Source organism: Tachyglossus aculeatus, chromosome 6, assembly GCF_015852505.1.
Source record: "Tachyglossus aculeatus isolate mTacAcu1 chromosome 6, mTacAcu1.pri, whole genome shotgun sequence".
Classification (NCBI taxonomy): domain Eukaryota; kingdom Metazoa; phylum Chordata; class Mammalia; order Monotremata; family Tachyglossidae; genus Tachyglossus; species Tachyglossus aculeatus.
The window spans coordinates 35,880,564-35,906,503 of NC_052071.1; the positions used below are offsets into that span (position 1 = coordinate 35,880,564).

At 52.2% G+C, this 25,940-nt stretch overlaps 1 protein-coding gene across 2 annotated transcripts in view; it reads right to left on the reverse strand.

Moving 5' to 3' along the window:
- Nucleotides 1–23,459, reverse strand: part of OTUD5 (OTU deubiquitinase 5) — a 73,450-nt gene extending 49,991 nt beyond the window's left edge. Inside the window, exon 1 of one of the 2 annotated variants that reach the window (XM_038747922.1) lies at nt 22,249–23,459. In XM_038747922.1, the coding sequence (XP_038603850.1) occupies nt 22,249–22,821 (573 nt within the window). In that variant the 5' untranslated portion in view covers nt 22,822–23,459. The remainder of the gene's footprint in view (nt 1–22,248) is intronic. The other variant, XM_038747923.1, reaches the window with a different exon arrangement.
- Nucleotides 23,460–25,940: the final 2,481 nt, after the last annotated feature.

Genomic DNA, 25,940 nt, shown 5'->3' on the forward strand with positions numbered 1-25,940 from the left:
CTAAGCTTTAGCCATTTACATAAATGCTAGGGAGGTTTGGGTGAAGGGTGGTTACCTGACTGGCGGATGTTTAGACAGGGAAGGCTTTGAATAAGAGTGGGATTTAAGCTGGGGAGAAGCAATCTGACCAACACTGAGTTGGAGTGAGTCCCACCAGAGCCAAGCAGCCAAGAATGTGTTTCCAAATTCTCAACAGCAGCAATTCTGCCATCTGCAGCAATACCCAGAGGGAAGCCATCAATTTCCCCGGGGTCTTCGAATACATCTCAATGCCATCGACAGGCCAAACCTCCAACAAAAAACCGACATCCGCCCATGGTGCCCCGCCAGCACTTTAAGCTCAATGTGTCAAAAGCTGAACTCATCTTCCTTCCAAAATCCTCCCTTTCAATTCACTTTTCCATCCCATCCCTGTCCCCAACACCCACAACTCTGGAATGAGCCTTGATTCCTTGCTCTTTAAATTCTCACATTCAGTCTTGCCACTACAGCCTATCGGTTTTTCTTGCCCAACGTTTCCCAAATTTGCCCTTCTCTCTCCACCCCACCGCCCACCGCCCTGGTCCATCATCAATCGTATTTATTGAGCGCTTACAATGTGCAGAGCACTGTACTAAGCGTTTGGGAAGTACAAATTGGCAACATATAGAGACAGTCCCTACCCAATAGTGGGCTCACAGTCTAAAAGAAGTCCAGAAGTTTGTCATATTCCAGCGAGAATACTATATCAGCCTCCTCCTCAGTCTTCCTCACTCCAGTCCCAACTTCATTCATTCATTCACTCAATCGGATATATTGAGCGCTTACTGTGTGCAGAGCACTGTACTAAGCGCTCGGGAAGTACAAGTCGGCAACATATAGAGACGGTCCCTACCCAACGACGGGCTCACAGTCTAGAAGGGGACGGACGGACAACCAAACAAAACATGTACCCAGGTGTCAAAATCGTCAGAACACATAGAATTAAAGCTACATGCACATCATTAACAAAATAAGTAGAATAGTAAATATGTACATGTAAAATAGAGTAATAAATCTGTACAAATATATATACAAGTGCTGTGGGGAAGCGAAGGAGGTAGGACGGGGGGATGGGGAGGAGGAGAGGAAAAAGGGGGCTCAGTCTGGGCCCGCTCACTCTCTGCCTCCTGGGTCGTCGCTCTAAACGCTCTGTCCTTCTGCGCACATCTCTCCAATGTTTCCAAACTTTCAGTGGGCAGCTCCTCCTTTCCACATTAAGCAGAAACTCCTGACCCCTCACTTTAAGACGCTCCCTCTTACCTCTCCGCTTTCTTCTCCCCCTACACCCCACCTCACACGCACGGTTCCTCCAAAGCTCACCTTCTCACGGGGTGCCTCGTTCTTGACTCTCCCACCTCCAAACCCTCCTCTCGCCCTTTCTCTGCCGGGAAATTTCTCCCCTTTCAAATCCACCAGTCCAGCACTCTCACCCTCCTCAAGCCCACCTCTTCCAAGAGGTCTTTCCTGATTGAAAGGGCCCAGACTGAGCCCCTTCCTCCCAGACTGAGCCCCTTCCTTCCTCTCCCCCTTGTCCCCCTCTTCATCCCCCCCCATCTTACCTCCTTCCCTTCCCCACAGCACCTGTATATATGTATATATGTTTGTACATATTTATTACTCATTTATTTATTTATTTATTTTACTTGTACATATCTATTCTATTTATTTTATTTTGTTAGTATGTTTGGTTTTGTTCTCTGTCTCCCCCTTTTAGACTGTGAGCCCACTGTTGGGTAGGGACTGTCTCTATATGTTGCCAATTTGTACTTCCCAAACACTTAGTACAGTGCTCTGCACATTGTAAGCGCTCAATAAATACAATTGATGATGATGATTTATTTTTCTCCTCCATGGGGTGGAGATCCTCTGAACGATCACCTCAGTACCGAACCCTCGCACTCCCCAAGCATTCCTGAACATAGAGACTTGCATTTTCTACTCTTTGAGCGGTCATTTATTCATCTATCCGTCTTTCCATTCTCTTTTTCCTCCTCTCTAGAAAGTATTCTCTGGGTCTCCCAGTTAGACTGTAGACGCCTTGAGGGCAGGGATGGTGTCCTCAACCTCTCCTGTATTCTCCCAAGTGCTTAGTATAGGGGTCACCACATGAAGCACTCAATATTCATTCATTCAGTCGTATCGATTGAGCACTTACTGTGTGCAGAGCACTGTACTAAGCGCTTGGGAAGCACAAGTCGGCAACATACAGAGATGGTCCCTACCCACCAACGGGCTCACAGTCACTCCTGATTGATTTTTACCCAAGTCTGCATGGCGGATTACTCAGTTCAAGGTGTCAACACCCAGGAGGATCTTCTCTCTGGAAGATTAATCATCATCATCAATCGTATTTATTGAGCGCTTACTGTGTGCAGAGCACTGTACTGAGCGCTTGGGAAGTACAAATTGGCAACATATAGAGACAGTCCCTACCCAAGATTAATGATGAACTTGGCTCTGCCAGGGGTCAGCTTAAAGCTTCTAGAGACAGAGCGAATGACTTTGGTTCCTGAGAATTCCTCCTCCTTCCGCCACGGTTACCACTTCGGGGCCTCAAATTCAGGGACTGCCACAAATTGAGGTACTACATCAGCGGGCACTAAGCAAATTCCAGGGGATGACGTTACACAGGCTTCTTCTCTTGTGTAGCTTGAGCGCCCAGGGATTTTTAGTGATTTGCCCAAGGTTAGTGGCAGGGGTGGGCTTAGAATCGGGGTCCCTTGACTCTCAGGACTCCGCTGTTTCCACTGAGCCTCGCTGGTTGGTTGGTTGATTGACAAGTTCTCTGCCCCCAGAGAGGAGAGCAGCAGGACTGTGGAGATGACCCTGGTCTTGGGACCAACTAGTTCTCCAAGTTTGCCTTCCCCACGCCCCATCTCCCCTCACACTCCCGGGGAGCTCGTCCCTTGAGAAGTCGGTCTTTTTCTCCCGCGAGCAGGCCGGGGACTTGGCCTTCGGCCAGGGCTGCCCCCTCTATCCGACCGGCATTTGAAGTTTCTATAGCGCACATCTGCTCCGGCTTCAACGTTTAATACTCAGACCTTGGAAAATGCGATGCACCTTGTAAATCCGTATTAAAGAGATCCAAGGATTTGGAGCTCCTTGGCTGCTGAGGCCTAGTCCCCGCCGACACCCACGGCTCGGAGGGGAGGAAGGTCCTGGGGGGCAATGGCCCCCAGAGAGAAGTCCTAGGAGGGGCTCTCCCTGAAACCCAGAGCGGTTTCCGCCCTGCTCAGCGGAACAGGACGGGAACTCTCCAGCCAGGGCCTTTAACTCAAAGGAGGCCGGTACATCCGTTTGGGTAGGAGAGGGAGGGAGGGAGAGAAAGGGGCGCTCCCTGCGTGAGTCAGACGAGAGCACAGGATGAATGAGGCAACAGCAGCTTCTGCATTTGGGCTCCCCCTGCCCCTCCTTTCCTCCTCTGTACACAGCCACCACCTGCTTGGGGAGGCAGAGCTGGGAAGCAAGAGGATCAATACTTAAGCCCACTCCGGCCCTATGCGGTTTCCACTGCTTTGGCACTCCATACCCCGCGGCTCGACCCTGCCTTCACAAGAGGCCCTTCCGAAAGTTGGGTGCTTTGGCTGCTTCCTCAAGAACACGCTGGCAACTCGCCGGGCGATGGAAGGGAGGCCCAAGACGGCTGGGCCTCAAGCCGTCCTCCTACATGCGGCTGGAAGCGTTGGAGAAGCAGCGTGGCTCAGTGGAAAGAGCCCGGGCTTTGGAATCGGAGGTCGGGGGTTCAAATCCCGGCTCCACCAATTGTCAGCTGTGTGACTTTGGGCAAGTCACTTCACTTCTCTGGGCCTCAGTTACCTCATCTGTAAAATAGGGATTAAGACTGTGAGCCCCCCATAGGACAACCTAATCACCTTGTAACCTCCCCAGCGCTAGAACAGTGCTTTGCACATAGCAAGTGTATAATAAATGCTATTATAAAAAAAATAGCGGGGTCCCCAGAGCTCGCAGGAAACCTTCCCCCAGCTTTGGGTCTCGACGCTCAAGTCCCAAGACCCAGAATGGAGAATCCGGCCCCTGGTCCCGCGTATCCGCTCTTGCTCATTTCCACCTGTTTTCCACCCTTCTCCCTCCTGTCCCCCGTCCCCCCTGCCCTCACCCACTCCCGACCTGGTCTGGTAGCACAGCGGAAAGGGGGTTTCCTTTTCCCGCTAGCCAGGACCCGGCCCCTGAGGGCTTTCTAGCCTGCTGTTCCCCGGCCTTCTGGCTGACATGATCCAATGGGGTGGTTCTCCTCACTCGTCACTGCCAGCAAAGGTGCCCGAGGTCAGAGGCAGTTCTGGCACTGGCCAAAAACCAGGCCCGGATTGAGCTCTCTGCCTGTCAGCCTAAGGCTGATTCTCTGAGGATCGGAAGCCACTGGGACCCTGCCCCCTTAATAAGCCATTTCAGTTCTTCTGGTTTCTGAGTGCCACACTGGATGGCTGGTAAAAAATGTCACTCGGGGTGGGAGCCAGGCAGCTCTGGGGGTAGAAGACACAGGCCACTTGGCCTGCAAAAACTCCATGATGAACTTTGGCCCCAAACTGTTGAGACTCGGCCCAAGCCCTCTCGAGGCGCGAGCCTAGTTTGGCTTCCGCTGACAGACGCCCCGAGCCCAAAGACGGCCTCCCTGCATCACCAGTACTGGGACCCTCAGGCAGCGTTCGGGGCTGCCACGTCTTTTCTCCCCGTGGCTCTTCTGACAAATGAAATTCTATCCCAGCGGTTCCCCCGAGGAGAGAACATAACCTCTCTTCCCATGAAGAAGAATTTAAAAAAAAAATTCGCTTTTCCACAGATCATATTCCCAGAGAAGGGAAATCAACAACTTAGCCGTGGTCCATGTTAAATATGAAAGGCCAGAGTTCCACGGCTCCAGAGGGCCCCGGCGATGACTTGACAGGCTCATTTCTCAGAGGAAGCTTCCCCCAAAACCATTTAAGGATGCTACACTCACCACACATTATCAGGCGGGCGGCGGGGGAGGAGTTCCAATTCTGTTATTTAAAAGGCTTTAAAGCGGGAACGAATGCATTCTGTTGGTGTTTAGCGACATTCCAAGCCGGGGTGCATTCCTCCTCCTTCTGGATTAGTAGGGTAGGGCTCCACTTCAAAACCCCTCCCTTCATACCTGGGTAAACACTCATACCTGGGTTTAACCTGATTGTGGGAGAGGCTGCCATACCTGTTTCCCAGGGGCCCAAACGCCACAATTAGTGAATCGAAAAGCTCCAAGTTCACAGGCTTAAATCCTGCCCCGGAAGGCGGGAAGCCTCGGGACAAGTGGGAGAGGGCAAAGACGGAAGATCGCACCCCCACAGCACTTACGTCCACATCCGTTATTTATTTATTTCTCTGAACGTCCGTCTCTCCCTCTAGACTGTCAGCACCCTGTGGGCAAGGAACGTGCCTACCAACTCTCTTATATTATAAACTCCCCAGCACTCAGTACAGCGCTCTGCACGCAGTAAGCGCTCAACGAATACGATCGATCTTTGTGCCCAAATGAGAAGAGGACCTCCAAGACTGTAGCTGGCCAGAGGAATGCTGCACAAATAATAATAATAATAATAATGATGGCATTTATTAAGCACTTACTATGTGCAAAGCACTGTTCTAAGCACTGGGGAGGTTACAAGATGATCAGGTTGTCCCACAGGGGACTACTCACAGTCTTCATCCCCATTTTACAGATGAGGTCACTGAGGCCCAGAGAAGTGAAGTGACTTGCCCAAAGTCACACAGCTGACAAGTGGCGGAGCGGGGATTTGAACCCATGACCTCTGACTCCAAAGCCTGTGCCCTTTCCTCTGAACCACGCTGCTTCTCTACTTCACTACTTAGGCCACCCACTCTGCTCCTCTAACGCCAACCTACTCGCTTTGCCTCGATCTCATCTAATTCTCCTTTGACCATGTCCTCCTTCTGGCCTAAAACTCCCTCCCCCTTCAGAGCTGTTAGTCATTCATTCAATCGTATTTATTGAGAGTATCCACCACTCTCCCCACCTTCAGAGCCCTCCTAAAATCTCCTCTCCTCCAAGTGGTCTTCCCCCATTACACCTTCATTTCTCCTCCTCGCCCGCCCTCCCGCTATGCCCTAGCATCTGTACCCCTTCAGTGCCCTGACAGTCACGATACTTTGGGTACACGTCGTTACCCTCTCCCTTTTCCCCGATCTGTAATGTATTTTAAGGTCTGTATCCCCTCGTTGTGGGCAGGAATCCTGTCTATCGATTCTCTTGCATCGTACTTTCCCAGATGCGTAGTATGTGCATGGTAAGCGCTCAAAAAAATACCACTGAATGATCGACTGTAGACTGTGAGCCCACTGTTGGGTAGGGACCATCTCTATGTGTTGCCAACTTGTACTTCCCAAGAGCTTAGTACAGTGCTCTGCACACTGTAAGCGCTCAATAAATACGATTGATTGATTGATTGACTGCTGGAGGAAAAAAGTAGGCTGAGGTGTGCACACTCTGTTGCTGCCGTCTGGGGTATTCAATTACTGCCCATCGGGAGTTCATTAACAACCTCGAGTCCCAGGTTGGACAGCAGCAGGAAGGAAGGAAGTTCCTCCATAAAGAAGGACAGCAAAAGCTGTGAAAAAACCCCTTTGGGGAGGGAAGAGGAAGCTGGCCTAAGGACAGTAGAGAAATATACTATATATTCAAACAAACCTGTCCCGCACCACCCTCCCCGCCTCCATGGTAACCAAAGATGATGACAGAAAACTTCCTTCTCCGGCAGACGGATCTACGCCCCACAGGGAGGAGGGGGAAGAACTGAGGCCGGCAGCCGCTGGATGCCCGCTGGCTCTCCTTCGGTGGCGGCGCGACGGGCAGGCAGGAGGGAGCCGTGGGGGAGGGCTCCAGACCTGGAGCGCTGCCAGCAACGAGGAAAATGATTTCTGTCTAGAAGAAGTGACGTGTGGGAGACCCATTTCCAGGGAGAGGGATGGGGACAGACAGATAGACAGACAGACACACACAACCACGTGTGTTGGGTTTTTTTTTTTTTGACACAGGAAACTTTGGCCTGTAACTGCCTGTACAGTGCTGCCCCCTGCTGTTAGAATCGTAGCGCTGCTTCTCCGGGAAACCCCAAGCTCCTCCACAGGCCGGTGGCATAATAATAATAATAGTTATTATTATTATTATTACTATTATTATTATGGCATTTATTAAGCTCTATGTGCAAAGCACTGTTCTAAGCGCTGGGGAGGCTACAAAGTAGCCCCCCTTCTAGACTGTGAGCCCGCTGATGGGTAGGGACCGTCTCTATATCAGTCAATCAATCAGTCGTATTTATTGAGCGCTTACTGTGTGCAGAGCACTGTACTAAACGCTTGCGAAATACAAGTCGGCAACATATAGAGACAGTCCCTACCCAACAGTGGGCTCCCAACTTGTACTTCCCAAGCGCTTAGTCCAGTGCTCTGCACGCAGTAAGCCCTCCATAAATACGATTGAATGAATGAATGAATATATGTTGCAAACTTGAACTTCCCAAGTGCTTAGTCCAGTGCTCTGCTCACAGTAAGCACTCAATAAATACGATTGAATGAATGAATACAAAGTGATCAGGTTGTCCCACAGAGGGCTCACAGTCTTAATCCCCATTTTTCTGATGAGGTAACCGAGGCCCAGAGAAGTGACTTGCCCAAAGACACACAGCTGACAATCGGCGGAGCCGGGATTTGCACCCAGGACTAATGACTCCAAAGCCCGGGCTCTTTCCACTGAGCCACGCTGCTTCTCCCTGGAACTCCTCCAGGCTCCCAGGAAAATATAAAGTCAAAAAGAGGGTCTTGCAGGGCAGAGGAGACCCCAAAGACAAAACCAACTGGGCTTTAGCGCCTGTAATTCCCCTCACTCTGGACCACCCTTCAGTGCGAGGAGGGAGCAACGTGTTCAGAGCCAGAGAGTGAGATCTCTTGGATCCCTTTCCCAGTTTGGCTTTGGGAAATTCCACCTTCCCACTCAGGCCCTTGGTTGCCCTGTTCCTCCGGTCTGATTACGAGTGTTACCTCACCCTGGCTTCCAGGAGGGTTGACGAGGGCCCTCATTAGGGGCCGGGACCCTGTGTTTACAGCGTCAGCTGGTTACCTCAAAAATCAAGTGACTGTCTTATTAACAGCTTGGCTCCTAAGTCCTAATGGTCTACTGGCAGATGGGAATCTGGCCTCTGATGGAAAGCAAGCCCCTCCTTGGACAGTCACAGGAAGAAAGAAACCACCCGGACTCATTCGATCCCAGCCAGTTGGCCTGTGTTCTGCCCATTCCCACACACCCTTTTTTTTTTTATGGTATTTGTTAAGCCCTATGTGCTAGGACGGATACGAGCTAACCAGGTTGGAACAGTCCCTGTCCCATATAGGGCTCATCATCATCATCATCTTCATCAATCGTATTTATTGAGCGCTTACTATGTGCAGAGCACTGTACTAAGCGCTTGGGAAGTACAAATTGACAACATATAGAGACAGTCCCTACCCAACAGTGGGCTCACAGTCTAAAAGGGGGAGACAGAGAACAAAACCAAACATACTAACAAAATAAAATAAATAGAATAGATATGTACAAGTAAAATAAATAGAGTAATAAATATGTACAAACATATATACATATATACAGGTGCTGTGGGCAAGGGAAGGAGGTAAGATGGGGGGGATGGAGAGGGGGACGACGGGGAGAGGGCTCACAGTGTTGTCCCCCATTTTACAAATGAGGTGACGGGCACAGAGAAGTTAAGTGACTTGCCTAGGGTCACACTGCAGATAAGTGGCAGCGGAGCCGGGATTAGAACCCAGGTCCTTCTTTCTTCCAGGCCTGTGCTCTATTCACTAGGCCACATTGTTTCTCTACTCCCCAAAGAGAGGCCCTGTGTGACTGGTAGGGGGGCTTCAAGATGGGATCCTGTTCCTTTCTCTCCACCCTCTGGGTGGAAAAAAGAACAATTATTACTGATGGCTCGACTGACTCGATGACTGACCGACCGATGTTGGTCACTCCTTTCCGAGTGTGAGCTCTTTGTGGGCAGGGAATGCGGTTGCTCTTTTATCCTGCACTTCCCAAGCGCCAAGAGGGCATTCAGATGTTTCAACACGCTCCTCTCTGATGAGGTGAGAAAGGGTGGGGAAAGGGAGGGGAGATGAAAGCAGAGGAAAAAACGGGGAAGCCCACCTGTCCCAGCAAGGGCTAGCAAATAACCGCAAGACTGTAAGCCTGTTGGGTGCAGAGAATGTGTCTGCCTATCGTTGAAGGATACTCTCCCAAGAGCTCAGTACAGTGTTCTGCGCACAGTAAGAGCTCAATAAATACGACTGAATAAATGAACCACGTGACCAAATTAAAGCCTTCCTTAGGGTTTTCCTCTAGATGGGCTCAGTAAATCCGACAGAATCAGACAAGGGGGGTGGTCTCCAGAGGCAGAACGTCAGAGCAGAGTTGGACTTGAGGGAAAGACGTGGAACGAACTAAACCCATCATCCTCCCAAGCTAAGATCTTGGGGTCCAGTGACCAGACCCGGCACCCAGCGCTTTGCACATGGTAAGCGCTTAACAAATACCATCATCATTATTATCTACTCCATTCCAGCCAGGACCTGCCCTCAGAAAAGGATGTCAACCCTCGGCCAGCCCACTCCAAACTCCCCCTCAAAAAAAACCCACAACATCCTAAAACCCACTTCTACCCTCCTTGTCAGGTAAGATGCCGGCATTGAGCTTCGTTCTGGCATGCGGCTGTTCGTGAGTTGGCTTCGTATCTGGGTTGTACAGATTCTGGTGCTAGCACAGATAGAGAGGGCCGCCGCCGGCCCCCTCCGGCTTCCCAGGATGATCGATCGGGGAGAAGGAAGAAGACGGCGACTTGTTTATTTACATGGACATCAGGGAAAAGGCAACGTCTCCAACCTCAGCGGGAGCCGAGGTCTGGCCTCTGCTACTTTTACCCTCATGAGATTCCCCCCCGAAGTAGGCCTCCACCTCCCACAAACACTATCAGCTTGGTTTTAGCTCCCGCAGACGCCTGCCTCGACCTCCCCACCCTCTCCTGGTGCTACCCAAGGACTCTACGGCAGTCAAGCTTAACAGGAGTAATGGGGAGTGAGGTCAAAGGTGAACTGGGCAAGTACTAGGAAGTGTCTCCAGAGAGCAATTAAGATGGGGAGTCATTTGTCAGAGGCCACACGGGCCAGGGCTTTGATGAATATCGCGTTTAACCTGGGCCTGGAGGAGGCCCAGCAAAATCAAACTAGAGAGAACTGAATTGTGCCGGCCAAAGACACGTGGACAAGTGAACAGACCAAACGGCTCAGACCAAAGATCCACCCAGCCCCAGGTTTTCTAACAGTGGCCACAGGACACTTGGCGAAATCAGGAGATATGTGCGCTGTCTGGCAAACCGACACAACCTGCGAGTTAGGGATGCCCCCGCCTTAACTTCCCCTCACCATTCATTCATTCAATCGTATTTATTGAGCGCTTACCGTGCGCAGAGCACTGTACTAAGCGCTTGGGAAGTCCAAGTTGGCAACATATAGAGACGGTCCTTACCCAACAGCGGGCTCACGGTCTAGAAGACTGTGACCACTCACCCATGAATTCATCCAGACCTACAGATGCTCTCAGCCTGCATGATTTCCCGCGGGAACAAATTCCACAGAGTTACTCTCCACGGTGAGAAAACGGTTCACCTTTTCTTTGCTTTGAACCTACCATATTCTAGCTTCCACAGGCACCCTCTCATTCTGGGGTTGTGGGATTTAGTGAACAATCAGTCTGTGTCTTCCCTGTGTCTTCAGGTTTCTATAGCCTTCAATCGTGTTGCTTTTAGGCCTTGGCTTTTCTAGACTGGAGGTCTAATCTTGCCAGCCTCTTCTGAAGTTTCTCCATCCCTGATTATCTTTGGTATCCATCCTTCTCTGGGACTTTTGTCCAACTTGTCTTTTAAATTAAATAAATTTAAATAAATTAAATTAATCTCTCTCTCGCTCACTCACTCAGAGCAGCCTCTAAGAGCAGCAACCCCAGAACGACAACGGAAAAAGTCATCCCCAGTGACCTGTAGAGGGAACTGGCCAAAAGACCGTTTCTCCATAGCCTCTTCCTGTGTCCCCAACTCAGACCCCAATATACCAAAATTCATGGGTTCGAATCCCGACTCTGCCAATTTTCAGCTGTGTGACTTTGGGCAAGTCACTTAACTTCTCTGTGCCTCAGTTACCTCCATCTGTAAAATGGGGATTAAGACTGTGAGCCCCCTGTGGGACAACCTGATCACCTTGTAACCTCCCCAGCGCTTAGAACAGTGCTTGCACATAGTAAGCAATTAATAAATGCCATCATTATTATTATTATTAATGCACTAAAACTAGGGGCAGGAATGGTGCGGCCTAGTGAAAACAACACAGGACTAACAGCCAGGAGACCTGGGTTCTAATCTTGGCTCTGCCACTTGCCGGCTGGGTGACTTTGGGCAAATCATTAGATCCTCTGTAACTCAGTTTCCTCATCTTTAAAATGGGGGTGAAATACCAGTCGTCTCTCCCTCACGGAATGTGAGCCCCGCCTAGGATGGACACTGTGTCTGATCTTTTAGACTCAGTCCTTTAGCCTGTTAGTCTTTTAGACTGTGAGCCCACTGTTGGGTAGGGACTGTCTCTATATGTTGCCAACTTGTACTTCCCAAGAGCTTAGTACAGTGCTCTGCACACGGTAAGCGCTCAATAAATGATTGATTGATTGATTGATCTGACTGTATTATCTCCAACCCAGCATTGAATACAGTGCTTAGCACATAACTGATGACATCATCCAAAAAGTTAGCTAACCCCTCTTTGGAGGTGGGAGACTAACTGGATACATCAATCAATCGATGGTATTTAGTGAGCACTTACTATGCGCAGAGCACTCTATCTGATGACTTGACACCTGTCCACATGTTTTGTTCTGCTGTCTGTCTCCCCCTTCTAGACTGTGAGCCTGTTGTTGGGTAGGGACCATCTCTATCTGTTGCCTACTTGTACTTTCCAAGCGCTTAGTACAGTGCTCTGCACACAGTAAGCGCTCAATAAATATGATTGAATGAATGAATACTAAGCACTTGGGACAGTACAGTACAACAGAATTAGCAGACACGTTCCCTGCCCAAAACAAGTTTAGGAGTCTAGAGGACAAGCCCCTCGTCTCGGGACAAGAGGGGAGCCCCCTCAGTAAATAACCAAAGCCGCAGATGGCAAAAAGGAGGTACGGACCACCTCGTAGAAAGAGGCCTTCCTTAAGGGAGGTGGGTTTCCACCCATGTCCCCCAGCCCCCTGTTTAGGAAGCCTCCTCCTGTGATGGCCCACAGCTCGGGCGATACCTTTGGAGGGGCTGGAAGAGGCAAGGAAGAAGAGTCTGGAGCTCAAGTGTGTATTTCTTGGATTACCAGCCTCCTGTAGAATACTTGCCAAATTGCTATTGGTATTCCTGGTAGAAAGTCCCCATCCCGGCGGCCTCTCTCCCGCTGAGCTTGAATGCCAAGATCCCACCGGGAGTGAACACCCCCGCCGCCCGACCAAAATAAGCGCTCAATAAACACGATTGAATGAATGAATGAAACCCCACTGCCAGCCCGGGAGCTTGCCAAGGGCCTCGGCAAACTCCCCAGCAGACGCTCGGTGGGAACCATCTTGGGCATCCCCTTCGGAGGTCTCAGGATGGGGGAGGACCGGGGGAACGACACACGAAAGGGTACCTGCCGAGTGGCAGGGGAGCCGAGAGACCGAGGGACATAAGCAGGTGCTCACGGGAAGGGCCGGGGCCGCCAGACCCCTGAACCCAAAGGGCAAATCCCCCAATCCCGCACCCTAGGTCGCTTTCCGTCATCCCGGAAAGATGGAAGCGCCCGCGGGCCGGCTCATCGTTGGACTCAGCCCGCCGGCGTCGGCAGCGCGCACACCAAAGGGGCCCGGGGAGCTGGGCACGGCCCCTTCCTTGCCCAGCCAACCAACCCGTCGTATTTACGGAGCACATCCCGTGTGCAGAGCACCATATGAAGCACTTGGGAGACTACGATATAACAAGTGCCATCCCAGCTGGGGACCGTCTTCCGTGGCAACTAAAATCTGGACTCGGAAGAGGCGGGAAGAAATGCCATCGGCCGGGGAAGAGCCAAAAGGGATGTGGCTTCCCATGACTGCCTCTAAGATGAATGAGTCGATATCAGTTGTGTCAGGAAAAGAGAGAGAGAGAGAGAGAGAGAGAGAGAGAGAGAGAGAGAGAGAGAGAGAGAGAGAGAGAGAGAGAGAGACAGAGAGTGTGTGTGTGTGTGTGTGTGTGTGTGTGTGTGTGTGTGTGTGTGTGTGTGTGTGTGTGTGTGTTATCTGGGGCCCGAGAGGGCCTGGAGTGGGGGGACAATAATAATGAAGGCATTTATTAAGTGCTTACTATGTGCAAAGCACTCTTCTAAGTACTGGGGAGGTTACAAGGTGACAACAAATCCCTTCTTTCACTCCCGGATCAAATGTTCTTCTCCCTGGATCCAATTCTTCTGAATGTCACGCTAACTGTAAACTAGTCTTGGACGAACCAACCCCGTTCCTTCTTTCTGCTGTGTAAAAAGCTCCCTAGGCTCTCCATCCAGCTTGGACAGTGGGAAACAAGACGGAAGGCCTGCACTGAGACCCTGAGGTCAGTAATGAGTCTCTCATAAACTGCACATGGGGGCTGAAAGCTGGGGACAAGCAGTACAACGCCTGGGGTCTCAAAACCACCAGAATCCACCCCCGGCCCTGGGAGTATCAACCCTCCATTCGGGTTTTCTGTGACCTGTGACCCTGATTCCTTCACACATGGGGCCCTCAACACAGTCTCAGACGTCCACACGGCTATCCATGAAACTCCCTCCACGGGTTAATCGATATGATTTCTCAGGCGCCCGGGTGCCCAGTCTGTTACTCTGAGTTCAGGAGATGACGATAAAAATAGAAGACGGGATCCCTCAGAGAGGAAAAAAACAGACAGTAATAATAATAATAATGATGGTAATCGATATTATTTCTCAGGCGCCCGGGTGCACAGTCTGTTACTCTGAGTTCAGGAGATGACGATAAAATTAGAAGACGTGATCCCTCAGAGAGGAAAAAAACAGACACTAATAATAATAATAATAATAATGGTAATCGATATTATTTCTCAGGCGCCCGGGTGCACAATCTGTTACCCTGAGTTCAGGAGATGACGATAAAATTAGAAGACGTGATCCCTCAGAGAGGAAAAAACCAGACACTAATAATAATGATGGTATTTGTTAAGCATTTACTATTTGCCAAGCACTGTTCTAAGCGCGGGGGGGATACAAGAAAATCAGGTTGTCCCATGTGGTGCTCACAGTCTTAATCCCCTTTTTAAAAATGAAGGAACTGAGGCACAGAGAAGTTAAACGACTTGCCCGAAGTCACACAGCTGACAAGGAGCGGAACTGGGATTAGAACCCATGCCCTCTGACTCCCAAGCCTGTGCTCTTTCCACTGAGCCACGCTGCTTCAATTTTGGATAGGAAGTAGTAAAAGAGTAGAAAGATATGTCCCTGCATGGTATTTGTTTAGTGCTTACTGTGTGCCCGGCCCTGTACTAAGCACTGGGGTGGATACAAGCAAACGGGGTTGGGCACGGTCCCTGTCCCTCATGGGTCTCCCGGTCTCAATCCCCACTTTATACCCGATGAGGTAACTGAGGCACAGAGAAGTGAAGTGACTTGCCCAAGGGCGTGCGTGAAAGGAGTTTTAAGTGATTAGGAGGTGCAGAGATACTGAAATGGCAGTTCAGGGCTAAAAGTTAGGGAGACTGAAAAGCGGTTGGGGAAGGCCTCCTGGAGGAGATGGGATTTTTGAAAGAACCCAAGAACGGCCAATTCTGGGTCACAACGCCGGCGGGGCCGGTCCCGAGGTCCATCGCCGGCAGTTGGCATCGGGAGCTGGCAGCCGCCTGCCCAGAGGAACCGAACGACTAGGACGCTGATGACGGCGACCACCCTCCGAGATACCCTGCTGCTCCGAGTGGCCGCGGGGCCTTCGGAGCTTTTCCCCTTCCAGGAACTGGCTGGCAAGCGGCCTCCAAGCCCAGGCACGGCCACAGGCCGGCCGGGCACCGCCGACGGGGAGACACTGGGACCGGCTCTCCGACGAGGTGGCGTCCGAGCCAATCTCTCCTCGCTATCCTGACTCCTTCCTCCACATCGATCATTCTCCGGGAACCCCGGGGTCCCCGGAAACACGGGCAGCGTTTGGGGTGAGGGCGGATGGAACTGGCTACGGAAACAGACTGAGCTCGGAGTGCGGGAAGCACACGCCAGCCCCGACAAAAAATGGCAAAACGCCGGCGGGGCAAGATTAAGACAAGGCCAGAAGACACACCGTGGCCCCATAAAGCGGAAGGAGGAGGAGAGGAATGACACTCAACTCTGGAGAGTCACCCCAGAATTCCCGAATGGGCCGGAACCTAGTGCCCAGCACTCTCTAATCCATCCCTCCCCTCACAGGTGGCTCATTCGGGGAGTCTCGGGACCGAAACTCATCGCCAGAAGGAAGAGGACGAAAACCGAGGTGTCGGAGAGCAACCCTGAATCGACAAGGGCTTCTATTTGACTTCTGTCTATTACTTCTCCATCCAAGATATATCTGTGGCGATCTGGGAGAGATTAATTCAGGCTGATGGAACTGACGGGTGGGACGGATGCCAGGACCCACAGAAAAGCCAACATTTCAACCGCTATTACCACCACCCAAACACTCCAGTCCCCAGGTTTCTCCTGGAGCTCGCTGGCCAAACCGACGGGACTTAATCACTCTACCAAAGCAAATCTGTCTTTCCAGATGCTGGCTATTTTTACGTGACATTTGCTAAACTAGAGACCACACACTTTGGCGGCTGGCGTCCCCTCCTCTGAGGAGCAACTCAGCAGGCGCGACAAAGGAGGAAGAAACAGGATGGCATCCCAGGCCCTTCAAACCCAGCTCCTCGGACTTCGGCGATGCATTTTAACGCCTCTCCTCTCCCATCTGCCCCACCCCCGGCTCCCACTTCCTTCCCAATTCCCTACACACGCGCACACATACTAAAAGCACGGAAGCGCCTTCTCTCCTTGCTGTGAGTTTTAAAAACGTACGGACAAAACTGCGGGTTGGCCTGATGGTGTTGACGAGGTCAGCGACAAAACCAGAAGCTACCCCAAAAGGAAAAGGGGGTGGGAGGGAGAAAAAGCATGTGGAATGGAAACTGCCGGCCCAGCACTCCCTCAGTTGCAGCCCTGGAGGAAACTGTGGATCGACTCTCCGACTCCGCTTCCCCCTCGGCCCTGACACAGCGGCGAAACGGGGAGGGAGAGCTCCTAAAGTTGGGGCCTGCTAAAGCACCTGCAAGGAGGGTGGGAGCGGACGGAGCCCCCTTCTCCTCCCCAGGAGCTAGCGGGGTCGGGCTGTGACAGCTGACTCTCTCTACAAGTACAGTAAGCGCTCAATAAATACGACTGATTGATTGATCACCAAGATAAACCGCCACCTAACACCCAAATCCCTCGTGCCACAAACCCTACTCCTGACTCCAAAACTTCAGACCGGTCTCCGAAGCTCTGTCGAGGTCTGCCGGGCCTCAAAGCTGGGCCACATCTCCGATGGCTCCGTTCCTCATCATCAATCGTATTTATTGAGCGCTTACTATGTGCAGAGCACTGTAGTAAGTGCTTTTCCTGCCGAAAAGGCTACCTCATCACCCCTCAACTGGTCGGGTGCCTCAAAAGAGGATGCTCCTTCTCGCTCCAAAGGCCCAGGAGAGGACAAGAAGAACGTAGCCCTCCGCCCCCCCGTAACAGCTCAGTTGTCATTCCTTCATTCATTCCATCGTATTGATTGAGCGCTGACTGTGTGCAGAGCACTGTCCTAAGCGCTTGGGAAGGACAAATCGGCAACAGAGACGGTCCCTACCCCACAACAGGCTTCCAGTCTAGAAGGGGGAGACAGAACACAAAACAATCGTATTGATTGAGCGCTAAGTGTGTGCACAGCATTGTCCTAAGCACTTGGGAAGGACAGGTTGGCAACAGATAGAGACGGCCCCTACCCCACAGCGGGCTCCCAGTCTAGAAGGGGGAGATGGACAACAAAACAATCGCATTGATTGAGCGCTGACTGTGTGCAGAGCACTGTCCTAAGCGCTTGGGAAGGACAATCGGCAACATATGGAGACGGTCCCTACCCAACAAGGGGGTCATTCACAGGAGTGTGTGCGATGGGGGGGATGATGCCTGGCGAGGAGGGGACTCTTTCACTCAATCGTATTGATTGAGCGCTGTGTGCACAGCACTGTCCTAAGCACTTGGGAAGGTCAAGTCAGCAACAGGTAGAGACGGTCCCTACCCAACAACGGGCTCCCGGTCTAGAAGGGGGGGAAAGACCGCAAAACAACTGTATTTATTGAGCGCTGACTGTGTGCAGAGCACGGTCCTAAGCGCTTGGGAAGGACAAGTTGGCAGCATAGAGAGATGGTCCCTACACAACAACGGGCTCCCAGTCTAGAAGGGGGAGACAGACCATAAAACAATCATACTGACTGAGCGCTGACTGTGTGCATAGCAGGATCCTAAGCGCTTGGGAAGGACAAGTCGGAAACATCTAGAGACGGTCCCTACCCGACAACGGGCTCCCAGTCTAGAAGGGGGAGACAGACAGCAAAACAATCCTATTTATTGAGAGCTGACTGTGTGCAGAGCACTGGACTAAGCGCTTGGGAAGGACAAATCGGCAACAGATAGAGACGGTCCCTACCCAACAATGGGCTCCCAGTCTAGAAGGGGGAGAGTTCCTTCCCCTCCCCACAGCACTTGTATACATTTGTACAGATTTATTATTCTATTTATTTTACTTGTACATATTTACTATTCTATTTATGTTGTTAATGATGTGCATATAGCTATAATTCTATCTGTTCTGACGGTTTTGACACCTGTCTACATGTTTGGTTTTGTTGTCTGTCTCCCCCTTCTAGACTGGGAGCCCGTTATCGGGTAGGGATCGTCGCTATAAGTTGCCGACTTGTACTTCCCAAGCGCTTAGTCCAGTGCTCTGCACGCAGTCGGCACTTAAAAAATGCGATTGTTTTGCTGTCTGTCTCCCCCTTCTAGACTGGGATCCCGTTGTGGGGTAGGGACCGTCTCTGTTGCCGATTTGTCCTTCTCAAGCGCTTAGTACAGTGCTCTGCACACAGTCAGTGCTCAATATGACTGAATGGAGAACATTTCCACCCTTTAGTAGGGAATTCCCCCAGGAACGAGGACGAGGGGAGGCAATGAATGAGGGCCGGGCCAGCACTCAGCCTTAATGATGGCATTTTGTTAAGCACTTACTCATTCATTCATTCAATCGTATTTATTGAGCGCTTATTGTGTGCACAGCACTGTACTAAGCGCTGGGGAGGATACAAGGTGATCAGGCTGTCCCCCGGGGGGCTCCCAGTCTTCATCCCCATTTGACAGATGAGGTCACTGAGGCCCAGAGAATAAGAATAATAACGATGATGGCATTTATTACGTGCTTACTATGGGCCAAGCACTGTTCTAAGCGCTGGGGGGAGATACAAGGTGATCAGGTGGTCCCACAGGGTGATCCCAGTCTTCATCCCCAGTGACAGATGAGGTCACTTAGGCCCAGAGAATAACAATAATGATGATGGCATTTAGTAAGCACTTACTATGTGCCAAGCACTGTTCTAAGCGCTGGGGAGGTAACAAGGTGATCAGCTTGTCCCACGGGGGGCTCCCAGTCGTCATCCCCAGTGACAGATGAGGTCACTGAGGCCCAGAGAATAAGAATAATAATGATGATGGCATTCATTATGAGGTCACTGAGGCCCAGAGAATAAGAATAATACTGATGATGGCATTTATTACGTGCGTACTATGTGCCAAGCACTGTTTTAAGCACTGGGGAGATTACAAGGTGATCACCTTGTCCCACGGGGGGCTCCCAGTCGTCACCCCCAGTGACAGCTGAGGTCACTGAGGCCCAGGAAAGTGAAGAGGATTGCCCCAAGTGGGGTCGGGATTCGAACCCACGCCCTCTGCCTTTCCCCTGGGGCCCAGCAGCGTGGCTCAGTGGAAAGAGCCCGGGCTTTGGAGTCAGAGGTCATGGGTTCCAATACCGGCTCTGCCAATTGTCAGCTGGGTGACTTTGGGCTAGTCACTTCACTTCTCCGTGCCTCAGTGACCTCACCTGTCAAATGGGGATGAAGACTGGGAGCCCCCCGTGGGACAACCTGATCACCTTGTAACCTCCACAGCGCTTAGAGCAGTGCTTTGCGTGTAGTAAGCACTTAATAAATGCCATCATTATTATTATTATTATTATTATTATTGTCCTCCCACTCTTCGCCCGCCAGCTCAGTTCTTCACTCCAGCCAAACGGGACGTGCCCACGTCAATCCCCAAATGTGCCCGATTTGGCCATGGCACCCACATTAACACCCATGACTCTGTGACAGCCTGGCAGGCTTTTTTTTCCTGTATACATGCATATATGTTTGTACATATTTATTACTCAATTTATTTATTTTACTTGTACATATTTATTCTATAAGTTTTGTTCTGTTGTCTGTCTCCCCCTTCTAGACTGTGAGCCCGCTGCTGGGTAGGGACCGGCTCTAGATGTTGTTACTTCCCAAGCGCTTAGTCCAGTGCTCTGCACACAGTAAGCGCTCAATCAATACGATTGTTTTGTTAATAAATGCCATTATTATTATTATTCTCTGTGCCTCAGCTCCTTCATCTATGAAATGGGGGTGAAGACTGTGAGCCCCCCGTAGGACCACCTGATCACCTTGTAACCTCCGCAGCGCTTAGAACAGTGCTCTGCACATAGTAAGCGCTTAATAAACGCCGCCATTATTATTAAAATGGGGATGAAGACTGTGAGCCCCCCGTGGGACCACCTGATCACCTTGTAACCTCCTCAGCGCTTAGAACAGTGCTTTGCACATAGTAAGCGCTTAATAAATGCCACCATTATTATTATTATTAAAATGGGGATGAAGACTGTGAGCCCCTGTGAGAGCCTGATCACTTTGTAACCTCCGCAGAGCTCAGGACAGTGCTTTGCACGTAGTAAGCGCTTAATAAATGCCACCATTATCATTACTATTATTAAAATGGGGATGAAGACTGGGAGCCCCCGTGGGACCACCTGATCACCGTCACCTCCCCAGCGCTTCGAACAGTGCGCGTAGTAAGCGCTTAATAAATGCCACCATTATCATTACTATTATTAAAATGGGGATGAAGACTGGGAGCCCCCCCCCGTGGGACCACCTGATCACCTTGTCACCTCCCCAGCACTTCGAACCGTGCGCGTAGTACGCGCTTAATAAATGCCCGTGGGACCACCTGATCACCTTGTCACCTCCCCAGGGTCTAGGACAGTGCTTTGTCATCATCATCAATCGTATTTATTAAGTGCTTACTGTGTGCAGAGCACTGTACTAAGCGCTTGGGAAGTACAAGTTGGCAACATATAGAGACAGTCCCTACCCAACAGTGGGCTCACAGTCTAAAAGGTGGGCTCACAGTCTAAAAGACTGTGTGTAGTAAGCGCTTAATAAACGCCACCATTATTATTATTAAAATAGGGATGAAGACTGTGAGCCCCCTGTGGGACCACCTGATCACCTTGTCACCTCCAGGGCGCCTCGAACATAGTAGGCACTTAATAAATGCCACCTTTTAGACTGTGAGCCCACTGTTGGGTAGGGACTGTCTCTCTATGTTGCCAACTTGTACTTCCCAAGCGCTTAGTACAGTGCTCTGCACACAGTAAGCGCTCAGTAAATACGATTGAGTACATATCTATTCTATTTATTTTATTTTGTTAGTATGTTTGGTTTTGTCTCCCCCTTTTAGACTGGGAGCCCACTGCTGGGTAGGGACTGTCTCTCTATGTTGCCAAGCGCTTAGTGCAGTGCTCTGCACACAGTAAGCGCTCAATAAATACGACTGAGTACATATCTATTCTATTTTATTTTGTTAGTATGTTTGGTTTTGTCTCCCCCCTTTAGACTGGGAGCCCACTGTTGGGTAGGGACTGTCTCTCTATGTTGCCAACTTGAACTTCCCAAGCGCTTAGTCCAGTGCTCTGCACACAGTGAGCGCTCAATGAATACGACTGATGATGATGATGATGATGATGATTGCACAGTAAATACGGTTGAGTACATATCTATTCTATTTATTTTATTTTGTTAGTATGTTTGGTTTTGTCTCCCCCTTTTAGACTGTGAGCCCACTGCTGGGTAGGGACTGTCTCTCTATGTTGCCAACTTGGACCTCCCAAGCGCTTTGTCCAGTGCTCTGTACACAGTAAGCGCTCAATAAATACGATTGATGATGATGATGATTACTGCACACAGTAAGCGCTCAATAAATACGATTGATGATGATGATTATTGTTATTAAAACGGGGATGAAGACCGTGAGCCCTCCCCCGTGCGACCACCTGGTCACCGTGTCACCTCCCCAGCGCTTAGAACAGCGCTTTGCACGTAGTCAGCGCTTAACAAATACCGCTCTTATGATCATCCTCAATCGTATTTACTGAGCGCTTACTATGTGCAGAGCCCTGTACTAAGCGCTTGGGAAGTCCAAATTATGATGTATTATGAAGTATTATGATGTATGATGAATTATGAAGTATGCTGATGTGAGTTGGGTAGGGACTGTCTCTATATGTTGCCAACTTGTACTTCCCCAGTGCTTAGTCCAGTGCTCTGCACACAGTAAGCGCTCAATATGATTGATGATGATGATGATTATAGCACACAGTAAGCGCTCAATAAATACGACTGATGATGATGATGATGATTGTGATTAAAACGGGGGTGAAGACCGTGAACCCCCCCTCCGCCGTGCGACCACCTGAGCACCGTGTCACCTCCCCAGCGCTTAGAACGGCGCTTTGCACGTAGCCAGCGCTCAACAAAGACCGCTCTTATGACCATCCTCAATCGTATTTACTGAGCGCTTACTCTGTGCAGAGCACTGTGCTAAGCGCTTGGGAAGTCCAAATTATGATGTATTATGAAGTATGGTGATGTGAGCCCACTGTTGCCAACTTGGACTTCCCAAGCGCTCCGTCCAGTGCTCTGCACAGAGTAAGCGCTCAATCAATACGACTGAGTGATTGATTGATGGCTGATGATTTACCTGCTCCACGGTGGCGGGGTCCATGGCTTCGACGCGTGCGGCGGCCGTGTCGTACTCATCCTCGCTGTTGTAGCCGGCGCCGCCTTCGTCGCGGTCGGGGCTGGTGGAGGGGCCGCCGCCGGGGCCGCCGGGTCCGGTGGGTCCGGGGGTCTGCCTCCGCCGCTTGCTGTGACCGGGGCCGGAGCAGCAGCCGCCCCCCGCGGCTCCTCCTCCTCCTCCTCCGCCGTTGCCCCCGGCTCCACCTCCTCCTCCTCCTCCTCCCGCAGGTCCTCCGGTGCTGCCCCCGGGCCCCCCGGCCGGGTCCCCCTGGCCCTGCCCGCTGCAACCGGGCGGCGGCGAGGCCTGCTGCGGCCGGGCCCCGGCCTGCGGCCCCGGGAGCGCCCAGCAGCGGTGCGGCGGCGGCGGCGAGGCCCGGGGCCGGGCCCCCGCGGGGCCGCGCGGGTGGGCGTCTCCCCCGCCCCGCTCCCCCGCGCCGCGCCGCTGGGCCTGCCCCGACGGCTGGGCCGCCTCCGACGCCTGGTCCGTGTCCGGCGCCGGCGGCGGGGGCGGCTTCTTCTTCGGGAGGATGGTCATGGCCGCGGGAGCGCGGAGAGGGGCGGGGGGGACGGCGACGGCGGCGGCGGCGGCGGGGCCCCGGATGGGGGGGGCTGACGGCCGGATGGGGAGGCTACAGCGGGCCGCCCAAACGGACCCGCCGCATGGGGAGGCCAACGGACGGCGGGGCCGAAAAGCCCCGGATGAGGAGGCTAACGAACGGGAGGGCCGAAAAGACCCGGATGGGGAGGCTGACAGCAGGGCCCAAAAGCCCCGGATGGGGAGGCTAACAGGAGGGCCGCAAAGCCCCGGATGGGGAGGCTAACCGGGGGGCCAAAAAGTCCCGGATGAGGAGGCTAACAGGAGGGCCAAAAAGCCCCGGATGGGGAGGCTAACAGGAGGGCCAAAAAGCCCCGGATGGGGAGGCTAACAGGAGGGCCAAAAAGCCCCGGATGAGGAGGCCAACAGGAGGGCCAAAAAGCCCCGGATGGGGAGGCCAACAGGAGGGCCAAACAGCCCCGGATGGGGAGGCTAACAGGAGGGCCAAAAAGCCCCGGATGGGGAGGCTAACAAACAGGAGGGCCAAACAGCCCCGTAGGAAGAGGCTGAAACAGGAGGGCCAAAAAGCCCCGGATGGGGAGGCTAACAGGAGGGCCAAAAAGTCCCCGGATGAGGAGGCTAACAGGAGGGCCAAAAAGTCCCCGGATGAGGAGGCTAACAAACAGGAGGGCTAAACAGCCCCGTAGGAAGAGGCTGAAACAGGAGGGCCAAAAAGCCCCGGATGGGGAGGCTAACAGGAGGGCCAAAAAGTCCCCGGATGAGGAGGCTAACAGGAGGGCCAAAAAGTCCCCGGATGAGGAGGCTAACAGGAGGGCCAAAAAGCCCCGGATGGGGAGGCTAACAAACAGGAGGGCTAAACAGCCCCGTAGGAAGAGGCTGAAACAGGAGGGCCAAAAAGCCCCGGATGGGGAGGCTAACAGGAGGGCCAAAAAGTCCCCGGATGAGGAGGCTAACAGGAGGGCCAAAAAGTCCCCGGATGAGGAGGCTAACAGGAGGGCCAAAAAGCCCCGGATGGGGAGGCTAACAAACAGGAGGGCTAAACAGCCCCGTAGGAAGAGGCTGAAACAGGAGGGCCAAAAAGCCCCGGATGGGGAGGCTAACAGGAGGGCCAAAAAGTCCCCGGATGAGGAGGCTAACAGGAGGGCCAAAAAGCCCCGGATGGGGAGGCTAACCAACAGGAGGGCCGCAAAACCCCGGATGAGGAGGCTAACAAACAGGACGGCCGCAAAGCCTCGCTTAAGGAGGCTAAAACAGGAGGGCCGCCAAGCCCCGCATGAGGAAGCTGACAGGAGGGCCGCCAAGCCCCGTTTGAGGAGGCTGACAGGACGGCCGCCAAGCCCCGGATGGGGAGGCTGACAGGAGGGCCGCCAAGCCCCGTTTGAGGAGACTGACAGGCCGGCCTCGAAGCCCCGGATGAAGAGGCTGACAGGAGGGCCGCCAAGCCCCGGATGGGGAGGCTGACAGGCCGGCCGCCAAGCCCCGGATGGGGAGGCTGACAGGCCGGCCGCCAAGCCCCGGATGGGGAGGCTGACAGGAGGGCCCCGAAGCCCCGGATGGGGAGGCTAAGGGACCGGCCTCCCGAGGGCCCGGATGGAGTCCCTTCTTTAAATCCCACAACTTTATTAATCCCCCCGGCCCGCGGGGAGGGACAAAAACCGCCTCCCTCAGCCCCCCGACGGGCTTCGCGGTGCGCGCGCAGACGCGCGCGAGCGCGGGGGGGGGGGGATCAATAGCGCCACCAACCAATCAACGTCGCCCCCCTCTTCAGCGGCGCGTGTGTGTCCTCGAGACGGCGCGGACGGGAATCAATCCCAACACCCCCTTTCTTTCTTTCTTTCCGTCCGCCCGGCCGTCCCCCCCCGCCCCGGGCCTCCTAACGCACGGCCGCCCGTCGGCTGGTGGCGGCGACGGGGGGCTTCGGGCCCTAAACGCGCTCTTCTCGGCCTCCTTCGCCCTCCCTCCCGGCTTCCGTCTCCTCCACTGGAAAACATCAACACGGCCCTCACACACACCGGGGCACAGCTGACCCGCTTGCGTCACTTCCGCTCCGGCCCCTGGGGCTCCGCCCCCGACGCCTGGCAACGGGGGGGCGGGGGCTCCGCCCCGTCCCTAGCAACGGCCCGGTTCTCATTGGTCGAGCGGCGCCGTCAATCACGCGGCCTTCCCTCGGCGCCCATTGGCCGGGCAGGTTTCCCTCACGCCTCGCTGAGCCTTGGCGGCTGTGTGACCTTGGCCAACTCAATCAATCAATCAATCAATCAATCAATCAATCAATCAATCGTATTTATTGAGCACGAACTGCGTGCAGAGCACTGTACTAAGCGCTTGGGAAGTACAAATTGGCAACACATAGAGACAGTCCCTACCCAACAGTGGGCTCACAGTCTAAAAGGGGGGAGACAGAGAACAAAACCAAACATACTAACAAAATAAAATAAATAGAATAGATATGTACAAGTAAAATAAATTAATAGAGTAATAAATATGTACAAACGTATATACATATATACAAGTCAATCAATCGTATTTATTGAGCGCTTACCGTGTGCAGAGCACTGTACTAAGCGCTTGGGAAGTCCAAGTTGGCAACATCTAGAGACAGTCCCTACCCAACAGTGGGCTCACAGTCTAAAAGGGGGAGACAGACAACAAAACCAAACATACTAACAAAATAAAATGAATAGAATAGATATGTACAAGTAAAATAAATAGAGTAATAAATATGTACAAACATATATACATATATACAAGTCAATCAATCGTATTTATTGAGCGCTTACTGTGTGCAGAGCACTGGACTAAGCGCTTGGGAAGTCCAAGTTGGCAACATCTAGAGACAGTCCCTACCCAACAACGGGCTCACAGTCTAGAAGGGGGAGACGGAGAACAGAACCAAACACACTAACAAAATAAAATAAATAGAATAGACATGTACAAGTAAAATGAATAAATAAATAGAGTAATAAATATGTACAAACGTATATACATATATACAAGTCAATCAATCAATCAATCATATTTATTGAGTGCTTACTGTGTGCAGAGCACTGGACTAAGCGCTTGGGAAGTCCAAGTTGGCAACATCTAGAGACGGTCCC